The sequence below is a fragment of the Phyllopteryx taeniolatus genome, chromosome 18 (genome assembly GCF_024500385.1).
Source record: "Phyllopteryx taeniolatus isolate TA_2022b chromosome 18, UOR_Ptae_1.2, whole genome shotgun sequence".
In the NCBI taxonomy this organism is placed as follows: Eukaryota; Metazoa; Chordata; class Actinopteri; order Syngnathiformes; family Syngnathidae; genus Phyllopteryx; species Phyllopteryx taeniolatus.
In genome coordinates, this window is record NC_084519.1 from 937,872 (window position 1) to 956,979 (window position 19,108).

The 19,108-nt window shown below is 44.3% G+C and overlaps 1 protein-coding gene across 3 annotated transcripts in view; it reads left to right on the forward strand.

Annotated features, from left to right (window-relative positions):
* lama4 (laminin, alpha 4) overlaps positions 1 to 19,108 on the forward strand; it is a 55,443-nt gene that overhangs the window by 25,313 nt on the left and 11,022 nt on the right. For all 3 annotated transcript variants that reach the window (XM_061754835.1, XM_061754836.1, XM_061754837.1), the window contains 19 exons: positions 983 to 1,124; positions 1,208 to 1,301; positions 1,382 to 1,498; positions 1,933 to 2,118; positions 2,517 to 2,656; positions 3,071 to 3,235; positions 4,301 to 4,446; positions 4,535 to 4,697; positions 4,789 to 4,922; positions 5,326 to 5,497; positions 5,733 to 5,864; positions 5,964 to 6,106; positions 6,716 to 6,845; positions 6,922 to 7,059; positions 7,266 to 7,399; positions 11,586 to 11,750; positions 13,291 to 13,444; positions 13,514 to 13,689; positions 13,767 to 13,956. In XM_061754835.1, coding sequence (XP_061610819.1) covers positions 983 to 1,124; positions 1,208 to 1,301; positions 1,382 to 1,498; positions 1,933 to 2,118; positions 2,517 to 2,656; positions 3,071 to 3,235; positions 4,301 to 4,446; positions 4,535 to 4,697; positions 4,789 to 4,922; positions 5,326 to 5,497; positions 5,733 to 5,864; positions 5,964 to 6,106; positions 6,716 to 6,845; positions 6,922 to 7,059; positions 7,266 to 7,399; positions 11,586 to 11,750; positions 13,291 to 13,444; positions 13,514 to 13,689; positions 13,767 to 13,956 — 2,821 coding nt within the window. The remainder of the gene's footprint in view (positions 1 to 982; positions 1,125 to 1,207; positions 1,302 to 1,381; positions 1,499 to 1,932; positions 2,119 to 2,516; positions 2,657 to 3,070; positions 3,236 to 4,300; positions 4,447 to 4,534; positions 4,698 to 4,788; positions 4,923 to 5,325; positions 5,498 to 5,732; positions 5,865 to 5,963; positions 6,107 to 6,715; positions 6,846 to 6,921; positions 7,060 to 7,265; positions 7,400 to 11,585; positions 11,751 to 13,290; positions 13,445 to 13,513; positions 13,690 to 13,766; positions 13,957 to 19,108) is intronic.

Here is a 19,108-nt window from a genome sequence, read left to right on the forward strand (position 1 = left end):
TGCCACCCAGCTCACTACGCACCCAACCCCCTTGGCCCCTCTCACAGGTGGTGAGCGCATGGGAAGGAGGACCCACGTTGCCTCTCTGTGCCCAGCCCATGGGTGTAGGCCTGGCCACCGGGCGCTTGCCTTCGCGTCCCACCTCTAGGCCGGGCTCCAGAGGGGGGGTCCTGGTGATCTGCATCCGTGCAAGGGAAACTGAGGTCCATTTATGTGAATCATCATAAGGGGTCATTTGAACCATGCTTTTTCTGGTCCCTCGCCTCGGACCTGTTTGCCATGGGTGACCCTACCAGGGGCGTAAAGCCCCAGAGAACTTCGCTCCTAGGATCATTGGGACTCCCAAACCCCTCCACCACGATCAGGTTACGGCTTAGGGAGGGGATAATAATAATAATAATAATAATAATAATAATAATAATAATGCCTTACACTTACAGTATATAGCGTTTTTCATGATAGTTAAAAATTCTTTAGAATTGCAGACAATATTCATTCACTCCACAGTCACACCCTGGTGGTGGTAAGCTACTAGTGTCACCACAGCTGCCCTGGTGCAGTCTGATGGAAGCGTGGCTGCCGTTCTGCACTTACGGACTCTCCGACCACCACCAACCATCCAAACACATGACCAATGACCAATGACGTTCTCTTGAGATTTTATTGATTGGTGCAATGCACGATTTTTGTTATTTTGTTCTCTGTTACCTTGATTCTAATTATTGTATGTTGTTGCCTGAATGTAATTGGTTTATAATTCAGTGTTATGAACTTTTTTATATTTAAAAGAAAATATGAGAGGGGGGGGGGGGGGGGGCGTGACTCCTGGGGTCTGGCCTCTTCTGGTCAGATAGCTGTGGTGGGCTCCCTTCCTCTTCCTGGGGGACTGTCTGTGTGCTTCGGTGGGGTTGGCAGAACAACCTGTATCCCTGGGTGTGGGGTGTCGTCTTGAGTGGGTAATAACATATATTATTTGCTGCAGGGACCTGCGAGAGAGTGATGCCAATGGCTTCGTGCAGAAGGCCATAAGCGCTGCCAATGTCTACACCAACATAGTGAAATACATCAATGACGCCAATATCACATCACTTACCAATGTGAACTTATCCCACACAGCAGATGATGTAAGTTCACAGAATACACGGTAAATATATTCTGTATTCTCGTTACGTTAAGTTGCTTTGTCCTTTTGTGTTCCATGCTTCAGTCTGTCACTGGGATCAACATGCAGCTTAATGATCTTGTGATAAAATGTGAGAGTGTTTTTAAGGAGTCTGTTTCATTGCATTCTGAACAAATAGGTAGGTCACCCTCAAACGTTGGTCATCCCTACATTTCTGTGTAAAATGATTTTCACACGTTGACATCATTCTGATTCCAGAGGTAGAAGCTGAGGTGGTTGACAAGCTCAAATACATTGAAGAGACAAAAGAGACCTTGGATAAAAACACCCAAAAACTTGAAGAAATGGTTCAGAATATTAATGAAATTCAGACAGGTATAAGACAGTCCAATGTTTGCCTCGCTATGTTGAAATGGTCTTCATTTGATATTGCTATCAGAGTATACATCAGCTGTTAGACTTTTTTTTGTGAACATTTAATTTAAACATGACCCACATTCCACCAATTAGCAGATGTCACACACCTGTAAGATGAGGTACTAAATGACCATTTTTTTGAAATTAATTTCTAGTGTTATTGTTGTGTTTTTCCCCCCCAGTACATATGCTCATAAAATGAAAAATACAGAAGCCCACACACTATATTAGCAGCTTTTAAATGTATTATTACGAGTAATATCCAGACTCTTACTTTAATTTTTCAAATGTATCTTTTTAAAAAAAATTATTATTATTTTTAATCTGTTTCTAACTTTATGATCTAAACCTGCTACACATTAGTTCACCAGATTTTGTCTAACCTTTTCTAGCCAGAACTAATCAGCGACTGGAGTACACACTCAAGGTGGCTGAGGGAACTCTTAACCGGTCAGCGGTAGTGCTTGACACCATTACGCCTATCAGTAACAAAGTAGAGGAATGGGCCAATAATCTGAGCAAGAACAAATACTCGACAGCTGCCTATGAGCAAGCTATAGTCTCTGCAAAGGAATCAGGTAAGCTATCTCATGAACTGTTAAAGGAAACATCTCTAAAATGCGACCACATTTTTCAGTGCAGACACATTCTGTTGTTGCTTGTTGGTGAGTCTTCAAAAACCGAAGCAAATATAAGTAGCGGTAGGAAAAAATATGTCCAGTACTATTGGATTGTGATGAAGTCTTGTACTTTGTCTTGTAAAAACATTCACTGTCCTTCAGAAATTCTTTTGTAGAATGTTTTGTGTCAGTAGTCATCTGTCGACCGTGACCTAATAAAGGATTGTCCAAGTACCTTCCAGTCCCTGATAATTGATCTACTTTCCAAAACTATATTCAATTTATAATAAACAAATGTGCATTCTTTTGTAAAACACTTCTTTCCTACTCAGTTTTTTGCTCAATGTTCTTTGCAGTGGATCACCTCCATTTTCTTGTTCCTGAGCTCTTGGGTAAGCTTAAGGTGGTTGAGCAGAAGAAGCCTGTCAATAACATAACCGCCAATGTCATGAGAATCAGAGAACTCATAGCCCAGGCAAGAAGTGTGGCAAAGAAGGTTAGTTCCCACGCAATGTATTCACATAAGCTTCAGCTACAACCCAAATATCACAAATGTCATTCCAGACAAAGTAGCCCATGATACATTTTCAAATTGTTCTGATTGAATTGAATTGTGAATGTGAATTTAGTGACATCAGTAACATTGACTGTATTGTAGTCATGGTTTTGTACTGTGTTCACACTCGAAATTATTAGTAATAATAACACTAACTTAAGCTAGTTTTAAAAGACTACCTGGATTTATAGTATCCAGATATAGTCTATTGTTGACCTTACACAAGCTAATGCAATATATTAAAATTTTATACAGAAATAAATCATCTTCCAAACATCACCCTAATGCTAAACAGCACAAAAAGGCTACTAAACCAGAAGTTCAAATTTAGCAATGACATATTTTCTGCCCTAGGTTCAAGTGTCCATGAAGTTCAACGGTCAGTCTTCAGTGGAGATTCATGCTGACACAAACCTAGAAGACCTGAAGGCAGTGACATCCATCAGCTTATTTATGAGAGTTGACCCAGACAAGGATCCGATAGAGGACCGTTTCATTTTATATTTGGGAGACAGAAACGTAAGGATATTATTATACTATTGTGAGTTAATAATAATGAATGAAAGAAATACAATCACAAGTGGCGTTCATGCGAAGTTCTTAAAATATTATATCACATTCAAGGTCAGTGACGATTGTAATTAATTAATCCGGCGTTGCAGTGGCTTTCCACTACCTGTGGGTGTGTCTAGTGCGCTGTCCATTGTCCCAGCCCGGATGGGCAAATGTCTCTAAAGACAGCGGGAAAGAGGAGTATTTGTTGTTGAGGCTCTTCAGGCTGGAAGTTAATTAATTTAATATCCGGGTGCGAAAACAGCTGTCTGTGTCTCGGCTTTGATGCTACTGGCTTGTAATTCATTTAGCGTCTGTGTGCGAAGTGAAATCTGGCATCCCCGTGGTTGTCTCCCTTGGCGGAGGAACGACGACAGCGATGCCGCTTGGTCTGGAGTTTGGGGGTCAAGGTGCCATCAGGCAAAATATAAATCCATTTTTGCAATTACTGCATGTACTGCAGTACAAAAGAACCACCGACGAGCACATTCCCTCCCATTTACGCAGTGTCCCTGAACGCACCTCACGTTCTCAAGCAGCTGCGACGTGCCTGCATGAATGGCGGCCGTGGTCGCACTGAATCAGTTGCCAAATACAGCTTTTATCCGCCGACATATGAAGGCTCTTATGTAGTGTGTTCAGACGGTTTTGTCCTGGACGTCTCTTAACAAAACCTGGCACCATTAAATGAAAATGAACTTAAGTTCGAAAACCGTTCTTTGACACCAGAAGGAGCGCATTTTTGATTACGTTCATCAGGCAGAAATGAACAAAGTTCAGTTCACGGCACAAAATATGAACCACTTCATGAACTTTTGTTCACTGAACTCATTCAGATATAACACTGCCCTTGGCCCCTCCCACAGGTAGAGAGCCCATGGGATGATGGACCCACGTTGTCTCTTCAGGGTGTGCCTGACCGGGCCACATGGAATTGTATCCCACTAAATGAGATACAAGGATTTCTTACTATGACTCGTAATATTTCTGTCATGTTAAAATATTTGTCCTTGCTCCCTATTATGCCTTTAGGGTAGGAAAGACTACATGGGACTTGCCATCAAGAACGACAACTTAGTGTACGTGTATAATCTTGGTGGTGAATATGTTGAAATCCCGCTGAGTTCAAAACCTGTCAGTCAATGGCCTGCTGTCTTCAACTACATAAAAGTAGAGAGGTACTATCATGAGTGCTTCAATACTGTCATACATATTTCATTCAAAGAACACCGTCGTAAAATTATTTCATGTTTTCTTTCTCGTTAGGTTGGGTAGACATGGAAAAATCTATCTAATCATACCAAGCCAGAGATCCACAGACGAACAGAAGTTCATTCAGAAAGGCGAATCTCCAGGAACTGATTCACTTTTTGACGTTGATCCGAAAGACATGGTGTTCTTTGTTGGGGGTGTCCCACCAGATGCCAGTGTATTTTATTCGTAATTATGAACAAATTAATCTCTATTGAATAATTTCCATTTTTACCTGAATTTTACTATATTGAATTGTTCCAATGCAGCTCCCACCACCTTTGGCTCTTGCTCCATTTGTGGGCTGCATCGAGTTGGCCTCGCTGAACAATGATGTGATCAGTCTATATAATTTCAAAAACACTCACAAAATGGATGTGGTTGCATCAACACCATGTTCCAGGTATTTTTCCATTATAAACATTCTTAGTGATTGTTGGGAGCACCACTATGAAGTACAGTAAGTATCCTTGTTATTGTGAACGCACCAGCAACTTGTGCTTTTTGAAGAATGAATTGAGTATCAAATGTGGTTATACATTATAAACAATTACTGATCATTAGAAATGTCAACTTGTTATTAAATCACCAGAATTACTGTACCGACTAGACAACTGCAGGTCATCATAGAAAGTGTAATCAAATTAGTAGGTGGCCTGCTAATTTTCATAAATGCTGTAACAAATTTAAGGGTAAACATCAGGCTTTCCGGGCTGGTAGTTAGTCAGTCTTTTGTTCATATTGTATACTGTGGGACCTGAATGTATCCGATACTGACCTAATGGAGTTTCCCCTTGTAATTGCAGGTACAAATTGGCTTTTTCACAGAGTCGTATTGCAAGCTATTTGTTTGATGGAAAGGGCTATGCACTGATCAATAAAATAGAGAGGAGGGGAAAATTTGGTTATGTCACAAGATTTGATATTTCAGTGCGAACAGTTGCAAGTGATGGTGTGCTTTTCATCATGGTCAATGCCGTAAGTCAAACTCCAATAACTAAGACTAGGTCAGGCCAAATAGTTAACAGTGAAAAAAAATGAATGTTTACTGTTGTTACTGTTTGTTGTTATTTATTTTATAATATTTATTATATTATATTAACTCACGCTCATGGAAATGTTACCTGCCTGTGCTGTCACATCGACAGTAGTACCTACACACACTGGATAAATGCTTGTCTAATTTTGGTTTTCATTCTTCCATTTTCCCCAGGATAAATTCTTTCTTTTAGAGATAAAAAATGGATTCTTGCATCTAAAGTATGACTTTGGCTTCACTGATGGGCCAAAACGTTTGGATGATAACATACCAAAGCTAAAAATAAATGATGCAAGATATCACGAGGTAGGTTTTTCTTTTATTTCTCCAAGTTTAATAACATGTCCTAATGTATATATCTTTTGTTCTAAACAATATCCTGTGTGTGTTTGGGTCATGAAACAGATATCAGTAATCTACCATCAGTCAAAGAAGGTTATCCTTCTGGTGGACAAGAGCCATGTTAAATCTATGGAGAATCCGAAAACTACTCTGCCATTCTCAGATATCTACATAGGCGGGGCTCCCTCACACATTCTCCAATCGAGGTAACATTCCTGCCGCCAAGAACACTTGCTGTGCAATCGCATTTTTGACTTTGAGAACGTCACTGATGGTGTTGTGGTACACTCGCCTGACTTTGGTACGGGCAGCGTGGGTTCAGTTCCCACTCAGTGACGGTGTGAATGTGAGTGCGAATGGTTGTCCGTGTCTATATGTGCCCTGCGACTGACTGGCGGGCAGTTCAGGGTCTAGTCCCCCTTTCCCCCGACTCCACTTTTGCCAAAAGGGGGCCAAAATATCTCCACAGAGATGTGAAAGACTCAGTGCCAGTTATAGAAAACGCTTGATTTCCGTTGTTGCTGCTGAGGATGGCCCAAACAGTTATTAGGTTTAGGGGGCCATTGCTTTTTCAGACAGGGCCAGGTAACTTGGAATAGATTTTTAATAAAGCAGAGTGAGTTACCTTTTGTATGAAATGTGCTATATGAATAAAGCTGCATTGCCTTGCCTTGCCTTATATTTTTGCTGTTGTGGATTTTGTTGAGTGTTATAATGTCCATGACATGCTTTTGGTGTTTGGTTAATTGTATATTTGACGATGAAACTTCAAGATTGAGGTTGAATGTCACAGGACAACCTATCTTTGACCACAGGTCTGAGCTGTCTGCCGTGGTTGGTCTCAAGGGTTGTGTCAAAGGCTTTCTGTTCCAAAAAAAAGACTTTAACCTCTTAGAAGAGCCTGGCACCATCGGCATCAGTAGTGGCTGCCCTGAGGAGTCTTTTGTAAGTGCCCCACTTTGTCCCCTTTCAGTAACAGATTGTGTGACATACTGTATAACATTGTTCATTTATATTACAGGCATCACATAAAGCCTATTTCATGGGTGAGAGCTACTTGGGATCCTCAGCAAAGATTTCACCATTTGACAAGTTTGAAGGAGGCCTCAACTTTAGAACATCACAAGCCAGTGGACTACTATTCTACCATAATGAAGGGGTATGAAAACACTCGTGAAACTGACCATTTGAGGAAATCATTCAAACACGATGTCAAATGCATTTAATTAGCATGTCTTAGTTTGGTTCTTGGTGCCTTTCAACCAGTTCAGTAATAATTGGCTTTTGAAAAAGTTCAATCAGCATATTCTTCATGTTTAAGGGTAACCAATGCACTAAATCGAACCTGCATTTTTACCACTTCAGCCTGACGAATTCAGCATCTCCCTTGAGAACGGAGCGGTGGTGATGAACACACAAGGAACGAGAGTTAAAACACATAAGAAACACTATAATGATGGAAGGACACACTTCTTATTGGCCTCAGTGAATAATCAGAAGTAAGCATTTACTTTTACTTTGATGAAACCTTTTTGGATTTGATGCAAATTCTCCTTTTGTCATTTACATTACTATCAAGCTTTCTTTCTAAGAATGTAAAATTATTATTTTACCCATTATTTTAATGGGTGTGGTCAACTAGCACTATCTTGCTGTCATTAATGTCAGTTGACACAGCTTGGAGGTCTATGCGTGAGCATGAGATCTTGTTTTTATCAAGCGCTTTTTTAAATGTATAAAAACAATCTTTACGACTGTGCTGAATAGACGATGGACCTCTATCTTTATAAATGATGTGACGTTCACGATGATGTGCGTATGCCACACGGCTGTTCCAATCAAAATATATCACGTCACATGTAAACAGCTGACCAGAGATCTTCAATGGAAAGCCGGCTACTGTCCTCTGTTTGAATTGGAATGAGAGAAGCTAGCTGGTGTGTCAGTTGCATGTGTTAATGTTAAAGCCAGTGTTCTACTGCCAAGCTAACTGAATGGATGGATGCCATTGAACATTATAACTCCTACTAGGACACAGAAAGGAAGAAAAGAAAGGATTTGATATTTTAGCGTTTGAAGCATTCACAAAAAAATTCTGTTCATACGTTTTACATGTATCCGAGGTCGGGTCGCGGGGGCAGTAGCTTTAGCAGGGACGCCCAGACTTCCCTTTCCCCAGCCACTTCATCCATCTCTTCCGGGGGGATCCCGAGGCGTTCCCAGGCCAGCCGAAGGATGTAGTCTCTCCAGCGTGTCCTCCCGGTGGGACGTGCCCGCAACACCTCACCAGGGAGGCGTCCGGGAGTCATCCGAATCAGATGCCCCAGCCACCTCATCTGGCTCCTCTCAATGTGGAGGAGCAGCGACTCTACTCTGAGCTTCTCACCCTATCTCTAAGGGAGAGCCCGGACACCCTGCGGAGGAAACTCATTTCGGCCGCTTGTATCCGGGATCTCGTTCTTTTGGTCACGACCCACAGCTCGTGACCGTAGGTGAGGGTAGGAACGTCGATCGACCGGTAAATCGAGAGCTTCGCCTTTCGGCTGAGCGCCTTCTTTACCACAACGGATCGATACAAAGTCCGCATCACTGCAGACGCTGCACCGATCCGCCTGTCGATCTCCGGTTCCATTCTTCCCTCACTTGTGAGCAAGACCCCAAGATACTTGAACTCCTCCACTTGGGGCAGGATCTTATCCCCGACCTGGAGAGGGCACACCACACTTTTCCGACTGTGGACCATGGTCTCGGATTTGGAGGTGCTGATTCTCATCCCAGCCGCTTCACACTCGGCTGCGAACTGCTCTAATGAGAGTTGGAGGTCATGGCTTGATGAAGCCAACAGAACCACATCATCTGCAAAAAGCAGAGATGCAATTCTGAGGCCACCAAACCGGACCCCCTCTATGCCTCGGCTGCGCCTAGAAATTCTGTCCATAAAGGTTATGAACAGAATCGGTGACAAAGGGCAGCCTTGGCGGAGTCCAATCCTCACCGGAAACGAGTCCGACTTACTGCCGGATATGCGGACCAAACTCGTACAGGGACCGAACAGCCCGTATCAGGGGGTTTGGTACCCCATACTCCCGAAGCACCCCCCACAGGACCACCCGAGGGACACGGTCGAACGCCTTCTCCAAGTCCACAAAACACATGTAGACTGGTTGGGCGAACTCCCATGCACCCTCGAGGACCCTGCCAAGGGTGTAGAGCTGGTCCACTGTTCCACAGCCAGGACGAAACCACACTGCTGCTGAATCTGGGATTCAACTTCCCGACGGACCCTCCTCTCCAACACCCCTGAATAGACCTTACGAGGGAGGCTGAGCAGTGTGATCCCCCTGTAGTTGGAACACACCCTCCGGTCCCCCTTCTTAAAAAGGGGGACCACCACCACAGTTTGCCAATCCAGAGGCACTGTCCCCAATGTCCACGCGATGTTGCAGAGGCGTGTCAACCAGGACAGGCCTACAACATCCAGAGCCTTGAGGAACTCCGGGCGAATCTCATCCACCCCTGGGGCCTTTCCACCGAGGAGCTTTTTAACCACCTCAGTGACCTCAACCCCAGAGATAGGAGAGCCCGCCTCAGAGAACCCAGACTCTGCTCCCTCATGCGAAGGCGTGTCGGTGGAATTGAGGAGGTCTTCGAAGGTATTCTCCCCACCGACTCCCAACGTCCCGAGTCGAGGTCAGCAGCGCCCCATCCCCACTATACACAGTGTTGATGGTGCACTGCTTTCCCCTCCTGTGACGTCGGATGGTGGACCAGAATTTCCTCGAAGCCATCCGGAAGTCTTTCTCCATGGCCTCACCGAACTCCTCCCCATGCCCGAGTTTTTGCTTCAGCGACCACCAAAGCTGCATTCCGCTTGGCCAGCCGGTACCCATCAGCTGCCCACAGGCCAAAAAGGCCCGATAGGACTCCTTCTTCAGCTTGATGGCACGACAGGCACCGACCAATGGAGGCGCGAAACATGGTCCACTCGGACTCGATGTCCCCCGCCTCCCCCGTAACATGAGCAAAGTTGAAACTCCTTCTGACGGGATTCCGCCAGACATTCCCAGCAGACCCTCACAATACGTTTGGGCCTGCCACGTCGGACCGGCATCTTCCCCCTCCATCGGAGCCAACTCACCACTAGGTGGTGATCAGTTGACAGCTCCGCCCCTCTCTTTACCCGAGTGTCCAAGACATGCGGCCGCAAGTCAGATGACACGACCACAAAGTTGATCATCGAACTGCGACCTAGGGTGTCCTGGTGCCCAACCTAGGGTGTCCAAGTGGACATGTGGACACCCTTAAGCTTGAACATAGTGTTCGTTATGGACAATCCGTGACGAGCACAGAAGTCCAATAACAGAACACCGCTCGGGTTCTGATCGGGGGGGCATTTCCTCCCAATCACGCCCTTCCAGGTCTCACTGTCATTGCCCACGTGAGCAAGGTGAACTAGGAAAAACGGGTGGTTGAAGAAAAGGCACGGAAAGAGGTGACTTGGGGGCAGGTTTGGATGGACGTGACTTAGGCGTGGAACAAGAAGTGGAAACTGGTGAAAACTTAAGTGAATGTGGAACAGATGCAAAAAAACAGGAGGATGAAATCTGACCTTTACTTGGGGGCCTCCATTGGCCACCACACGGAGGTCCCGGATAGATGGCCAAACGGGTGCCCAAGTACAGGTCAGAGGGAAATGACTTGCGCTTGGACTTGCAGGGGTCGGAAAAGGGAAAACGTGACATAAATTTACTAGGATGAGGAAAACTAGTGAAGGACCTGGAAAAATCTAAATCGGTGTTAGAGTCAGAATCAGAAAGATTAACTAAATCAGGGCCATCTTCACAATCGGAAAAATCTGAATCTAAAAAACAATGTGGAGGTAAAATGGTAGGGCATGGCGAATAACTAGGACTAGTTGGGGACGAAGAAGAAGGAACGATAGGGCTTACTGGAGGAGGGTAGGTATGGTGGGCAGACTGAGGGCGCTGGGAGGCAGACTGGTGGTGTGCAGGGTGACACCGTGTGCTTCCCGCTGGGTCCTTGTATCGTCAGTTTTTTTTGAGGGCAAGGAAGGCAAGGCAAAACATGGAGGACCTAAGTGCAGGGAAGCAGGGAGACAAGGCAGGAGTGCAGTAATATCAAAATGTTTTAAGTTCCCAAAAACTCAAAGAAAAATCAAGGAGGTTACGCTAAATCAACAAAAGTCCAAACATCTAAATAAAAAGAAACAAAGAAACACTCGGGAACAAAGAAAACAGGAAACGACAAGACTAGTGATATAGTTGACGACTTCGATGTGACACTGACAGTGACGATGACAATGAACCGACAAGGACTAAAAGAAACCAGGGAACTAAATACACACAAATTGACGAGACAACAAGCCAAACCTGGACAATACACGAGTGGCTGGAGGGAGCTGATTGGTCGACACAAGGTAGACGAGAACAGGTGGACACAATAACTAAATGATAACACAAGGCATGAAAAACATGGGACACAGGAAAACATGAAACAAAACACAACCCAAACCAAAACACAGACAATGACAGATTATTTATTTCAGTGATATTCGCCAATACTGTTTCCCACTTTTAACTTCTTGTACTTTCTTTATGTCACTCTAGTGCATTAGAAAAGGTCCATGAGTGTCATTCATTTACTGTGTTTCTCTTTTCAACCAAGGTATTTGTTATTGTTGGACGATAAAGACAAGCAGGAGAAGAAACGTCCACAATTAATCACAAGACCCTCCTCCGTTTCTACAGTAAAGAACTTCTACTTTGGGGGATCACCAAGCAGCAGCTTCAGGAACTTTACAGGCTGCATTACCTATGCCTACATAAACAGGTAGATTCTCAGCGATGAACATTTGTGATGGTGGTTCATAGGAGAGAGCGCTTAGTCATCCAGGTTGCAGAAGGATGAAGTGCTTTCTATTTTTAACCATTCTTGGAAAAAGACTGAAAAGCACATTCTCCAGTTTTATCATTCATGGCGATCGATGAAAACAGTGGAGGCCGACTCAATGCACAAATGCACAGAGATCACAGTCACCATCGAAAGTACACTTTCGATTCATGAACGATGATGAACGATTCATTTTTTAAAGGGTCCATGTGAGAATGGGGCCACGCCAACACGCTAACCTCATCCATCCATCCACCCATTTTCTGTGCCGCTTCTACTCACTAGGGTCGCGCGCATGCTGGAGCCTATCCCGGCTGTCATCGGGCAGGAGGCGGGGTACTGGTTGCCAGCCAATCGCAGGGCACATACAAACAAACAACCATTCGCACACACAGTCACACCTACGGGCAATTAAGAGTCTCCAATTGATGCATGTTTTTGGGATGTGGGAGGAAACCGGAGTGCCCGGAGGAAAAAAACAAAACGCATTAAAAGTCATGATAAATAAGGCCCGTCATTATTTTTTTTAATCCATCCATCCATTTTCCGTACCGATTATCCTCACTAGGATCGCGGACGTGCTGGAGCCCAGCCAGCCAATCGCAGGTCACATATAAACAACCAATCATTCACACGCGCATTCACACCTACAGGCAAGTTTGAGTTGTCAATTAACCTACCATGTTTTTTGGGATGTGGGAGGAAACCGCAGTACCCGGAGAAAACCCATGCAGGCACGGGGAGAGCATGCAAACTCCACACAGATGAGGCCGGATTTGAACCCGGGTCCTTAGAACTGTGAGGCAGATGTGCTTACCAGTCATTCACCGTGCCGCCATTATTATTATTATGATTATTTTATTTTTTTTGTTGCTTTTAAATCAGTATTGTTATTGTTATTATTGCAATTTCCTTTCTTGTTTCTCTATTGTTTTTCTTTACATTGCATTTACATACATTGGTTACATATTGACCAATGTCGATTTATCGTTACATCCTATATAACACTATAATCGGCCCGCCGATTTATTGGTTGGGTTTTACTACGAATGATACGCCCTATTACATACTGTCCGGTTAATTTTCATGCATCAGTTTTTTTTGTATGTTTGTTTGTTTAGGCAACTCAATTGTACTGCCATACCAAATGTTTTGATAATTTAAGTATCTCGTCAGGCATCCACGCCGATCATGGCCTCTCATGTTTGCCCATCGCGTCCCGCCGCATTGTCTCACCATCATCCCGTTTTGTCGTTGGTGCTGCTGGAAACAGCGTAAATGCAGGAAAAGTGGCATGTTTATGTACTCCAAACATGGCACAATAGACACATGAATACATCCAGATAAAATGGACTGTATACATTGGGGTGCTAGAATATATATTGCCTAAAATACTCAAATTGCTGCTTTGACTTGGTTCCAAACACCAGACTTTCATTATATTAATTTTCCTTGTCACTCCCCTCATTTATTTATGGAGACATGATCGAGACATTGAGCCTGAGGACTTTCAGCACTACAGTGAGAATGTCCGGACTTTCCTGCAGGACTGTCCAGTGCAAAAGCCTCCTGCTGCTCTTTCATCAAGGCCCAGGGATGACAAATATCAAGCCAAACAGAGGCAATCACGTCAGGTAAAAAAAAAGTATATTTGCATTGTTAATTTAAAATTTAGCCACAGCATTTAATGTATGCTGTCACAGGTTAGCAGGGATGAACCCATCCAGAATGTAATGGAGTTAAGAAGTGACAGTGAAGTGAACGTTGCTCCCTGCCATCTCTCCTCAAGTCATCAAGCAACACAACATGCCTACCAATACAGCAACTTTGCAAACAGTAGGCAGCACTATAGAGAGCTCCCAGAATCCCTTTCTCAGAGGTAAGTCTTCGTGGAGAATTCTTTACAAAGTATTTTTAAAAGCTAAATAAATAGTCTATCAATGTTTTCCCTTCCAGGTCCAACTTTTCATTATCCCTAAAGACCAAGACATCATTTGGCCTAATCTTTTATGTCTCTGACTTCAAAGAGAAAAACTTTATGACTCTCTTCCTGACCAATGGTAGGCTTGTTTACACCTTCAATGTAGGTGAACAGCGAGTCGAAATCTGGAGCAAGGAAAGTTACAATGATGGAGTATGGCATAATGTAAGTTTATCATGATGTTCCACCTGTCATTACAAAGGCTGAGGTTAGGATACACAAAACTCTTCCATGTGCATGTCACATGCATTAATGAATAGCAGTTGTTGTGTGTTGTGTTGTCTCACTGAAGATAATGAGCTTGATAACATCGCCGCAGCGATGTGTACATTTACTGTGACAAGGGTGTGTACTGGACTACCCGTGAGTTTCATTGACAATTGCTGTTTTTTGGGAGCACAGACATCTTTACAAGGCAGACGGTTCCTGTCTAAATAGACAAGGGGTTAAGACAAGGGTTGGCTGCCAACATTTTGACTGTGTACGTCATTCAGCTGCCCAAAGGAAAACATTGGCCTTGTTGACACGGCTGAAGGACAAAAAGATGCAGTTTTTCCCAAACAATCGGAGGAACAAGAGATAAGGCGACATGAGGCGCAGATGGATTCTTCAGCGTCATCCAAACAATCGGATGAACGAATGAGGAATGAGAAGAGCCAGCACTTTGACTCTCCCACACCCCTCCCTGCACCATTGGAGCAAAGCCCAATGCAAAACTCACTCTCGACTAGCCTAAATGCCCTGTTAGGTGTGACGGATAGAATGAAGGCTATTTCAATATTGGAATCCAGCGCACACCACACCAAGATCTTCCTCCCATCCCCCCTCGCCTGAAACCACCGTCCACTAAGATGCGAAGGGCCCCTCCTCCACCCATGAAGAATCTTATCTGCAAGTCTGACTGATATCTCCGGGGTCTTTCCCAGAATAGGTCAGACCCCTATGGAGATCAGGCATTTTTCATCCCTACAATTACAAGTGACAGAAAGTTGGTCAGAGAAGTATGGCACAAAAATACCAGAACTACAAACTTAGTGAGGATAAAATATAAATCTATCAAACCATTGTCTCCAGTTATCACTGCGAAACTAGCTTTTTTCAATATCAGGTCACAAATCAGTGTTGATTAATGACATCATTACAAACTATGATCTGGACTTTTTTGCTACTAAATGCTACTAAAACGTGGCTAACAGAAAGTAGCTGTAATACCATTTTAAATGAGGCAACAACAGCAAATTTCAATTTTATGAACAAGTGTCGAATAGGGGGAAAAGGCAGTGGTATTTGCTATTATTTTTAGGTCATTATTTCAGACTTGGAGATTTTAGCTCTTTTGAATAGCTCTGTTTTTAGTCATAGGTGACCCAAAGGTTATTGTTTTAATAATTTATAGACCTCCAAGATACAATAGAAAATTTATGAAGGATTTTTCAGAACTGCTGTCAGTCATTTGTACTATTTTGTCATAATGGGAGACTTTTAAACATTCATGTTGACAATAAGATGGGGGAAAAAATCTCCGCTATACTAGACATATTTGACCTCTCTCAACATATTAAGAGTCCAACCCACACACAAGGTCACCTCTTAGACCTGGTCATCTCTAAGGATGTTGAAATGTTATCAGTTGACATTAAGGATATGGCTATTTCTGACCATTTTTGTGTATTCTTCAAATTAAAGATTCTTCCAAAAGTTCAGAAAACCTCTGTCTATTATTAAAAGGTACATAAATGAGAGTACCACCACTACGTTTATGGTGACCATAGCTGTGCCACAAACTGTGAAAGCTGGGACAGTTGATGAACTTTTGGATAAAATCTCAAATATCATGAATGCTGTCGCTCCTATTAAAACTAAGACAATGTTGAGGCGACCTAGAACACCGTGGAGGAGCACAATGAGGGTAAAGACCTCTAAATCAAAAGTGTAGGAAAGCAAAACGTAAGTGGAGAAAAACTAAACTCCAAATTGACTATGACCTCTATAGACATCCATCCATCCATCCATTTTCTGAGACGCTTCTCCTCACTAGGGTCGCGGGCGTGCTGGAGCCTATCCCAGCTGTCATTGGGCAGGAGGCGGGGTATACCCTGAACTGGTTGCCAGCCAATTGCAGGGCACATACAAACAAACACCCAGTCGCACTCACAGTCACACCTACGGGCAATTTAGAGTCTCCAATTAATGCATGTTTTTGGGATGCGGGAGGAAACCGGAGGGCCCGGAGAAAACCCATGCAGACACGGGGCGAACATGCAAACTCCACACAGGCGGGGCCGGGGATTGAGCCCCAGTCCTCAGAACTGTGAGGCAGACGCTCTAACCAGTTGGTCACCGTGCCGCAACCTAAAAGCAAATCAATGCAATGAATTTGCTTGTTATTTTAGTGAAAAAATACAATCCATCAGGTTAAATATCAGCACAAATCAGCAAAATGATAAAATGATACTACATCTGAAGCCACCCAGGAAAAACTCTATTACTCTATTACTATTACTCTATGTCACAATTTGATGCAGTTGACCCCAAAAAAATTGTAGAGAGAATGGTTCCGAAGCTGAAACCACCAATGAACTGTCTTGACTCAATAACATCTGACTTTTTCAAAGCTACTGCGAAGTCTGTCCGAGCTGATTTGCAGCAAATAATGAATTGCTTACTTCAGTCAGGCGAGTGTCCACACGTACACTTGGCACCAGGACACCCTAGATCGCAGTTCGATGATCGAGTTTGTGGTCGTGTCATAGGACTTGCGGCCGAATGTCTTGGACACACGGGTGAAGAGAGGGGCGGCGCTGTCAACTGATCACCACCTGGTGGTGAGTTGGCTCAGATGGTGGGGGAAGATGCCGGTCCGACCTGGCAGGCCCAAATGTATTGTGAGGGTCTGCTGGGCACGTCCGGCAGAATCCCCTGTGAGAAGGAGTTTCAACTCCCACCTCCGGCAGAACTTCACCCACGTATCGGGGGAGGCGGACTCTCCTATCTCTGGGGTTGAGGTCACCGAGGTGGTTAAAAAGCTCCTCGGTGGCAAGGCACCGGGCGTGGATGAGATTCGCCCGGAGTTCCTAAAGTTTCTGGATGTTGTGGGGCTGTCCTGGTTGGCACGCCTCTGCAACATCGCGTGGACATCAGGGACAGTGCCTCTGGATTGGCAGACTGGGGTGGTGGTTCCCATTTTTCAGAAGGGTGTGTTCCAACTACAGGGGGGTCACACTCCTCAACCTCCCTGGTAAGGTCTATTCAGGGGTGCTGGAGAGGAGGGTCCGTCAGGAAGTCGAATCTCAGATTCAGGAGGAGCAGTGTGGTTTTTGTCCTGGCCGTGGAACAGTGGACCAGCTCTACACCCTCGGCAGAGTCCTCGAGGGTGCATGGGAGTTCACCCAACCAGTCTACATGTGTTTTGTGGACTTGGAGAAGGCGTTCGACCGTGTCCCTCGGGGAGTCCTGTGGGTGGTGCTTCGGGAGTATGGGGTACCGAACCCCCTGATACGGGCTGTTCGGTCCCTGTACGACCGGTGTTAGAGCTTGGTCCGCATTGCCAGCAGTAAGTCGGACTCGTTTCCGGTGAAGGTTGAACTCCGCTAAGGCTGCCCTTTGTCACCGATTCTGTTCATAACTTTTATGGACAGAATTTCTAGGTGCAGCCGAGGCGTAGAGGGGGTCCGGTTTGGTGGCCTCAGAATTGCATGTCTGCTTTTTGCAGATGATGTGGTTCTGTTGGCTTCATCAAGCCGTAATCTCAAACTCTCACTGGAGCGGTTTGCAGCAGAGTGTGAAGCGGTTTCTGGGCTCTCCCTTAGAGATAGGGTGAGAAGCTCGGTCATCCGGGAGGATCTCAGAGTAGAGCCGCTGCTCCTCCACATCGAGAGGAGACAGATGAGGTGGCTGGGGCATCTGATTCGGATGCCTCCCGGACACCTCCCTAGTGAGGTGTTCCGGGCACGTCCCACCGGGAGGAGACCCCGGGGATGACCCAGGACACGCTGGAGAGACTACATCTCTCAGCTGGCCTGGGAACGCCTCGGGATCCCCTCGGAAGAGCAGGAGAAAGTGGCTGGGGAGAGGGAAGTCTGGGCGTCCCTGCTAAAGCTACTGCCCCCGCGACCCGACCTCGGATAAGTGGTAGAAGATGGAATGATGGATGGATAGCTATGCAGATGACACAGTTATATCTAGCAGTGTCTCCAGATGACGACAGTTCAATTGAGGTGTTGTGTCACTGTTTAAAACAGATAAATAACTGGATGAGCCAAAATGTTCTTCAATTAAACCACAACAAAACAGATAATTGCTTTGGGCAATAAAGAAAAGAGGATTGCTGTTAGTAAATACCTGGAGTCACTCTCTTTTAAAACCAAAGACCAAGTCCGAAACCTTGGTGTTCTTTCAAAAGTCATATCAAATCAATTACTAAAACTGCCTTCTACCATCTGAAGAACATATCCAGAGTGAAGGCTTGCATATGCCAAGCAGACCAGGAGAAGCTCATCCATACTTTTATCTCAAGTAGACTTGACTATTGTAATGGTCTTCTGACTTGACTCCCCAAAAAGAGCATTAAACAGTTGCAGCTCATTCAGAATGCTGCAGCTGGGTTTTGGCCAGAACAAAGAGTTCAGAGCATATTACTCCAATTCTAAAGTCTTTACACAGGCTCCCAGTCAGCTTTAGAGTAAATTTTAAAATTCTGCTACTAACAGACTTTGTCAACGGCATTTTAAGTGACAAACGGAAAATATTTTTCGACACATTGTTCAGTCGCGACGGTCCGTTTTATCCGATATCTGTTATATCAGGGTCCGTTTTATTGAGATTCCACTGTACATGCTTAGTAGTAAAAATATGCCTTTGTTTTGTAATTTAGTGTCTTCAGGTTTTGCAGCTTCATCATTTTGATAATCCAGAAAAAACAAAAAATATTACTTGATTATTTTTTAGGACAATTTTTATAAGCATGTTGTGCATTTGAACAGGTTTAATGGGGTACATGCACAACCTATTTCCGCATTCGGCAAAACAGGTCAAAGCACTTCCTCCCGGCTCGACTGAATGACAAAGCACATGTTGGAACTTCAAACATCTACGTCTTTTGTTTAACACAATATGTCACCACAGAGCTACTGTGCCAAAGATGACGATAGCCGGTGTTTAGTTTTCATTCGTGTTTACGTCTATTATATCATATTTCTATAAATAAATGATATACATGGATTTAACTTTTGTCTGAAAACAACACCCATAAAGAAAACTACATTTGAGCAAGTTTCACATTTTGGATATAGCAGATATTTATTGTAGCCCAACAGGG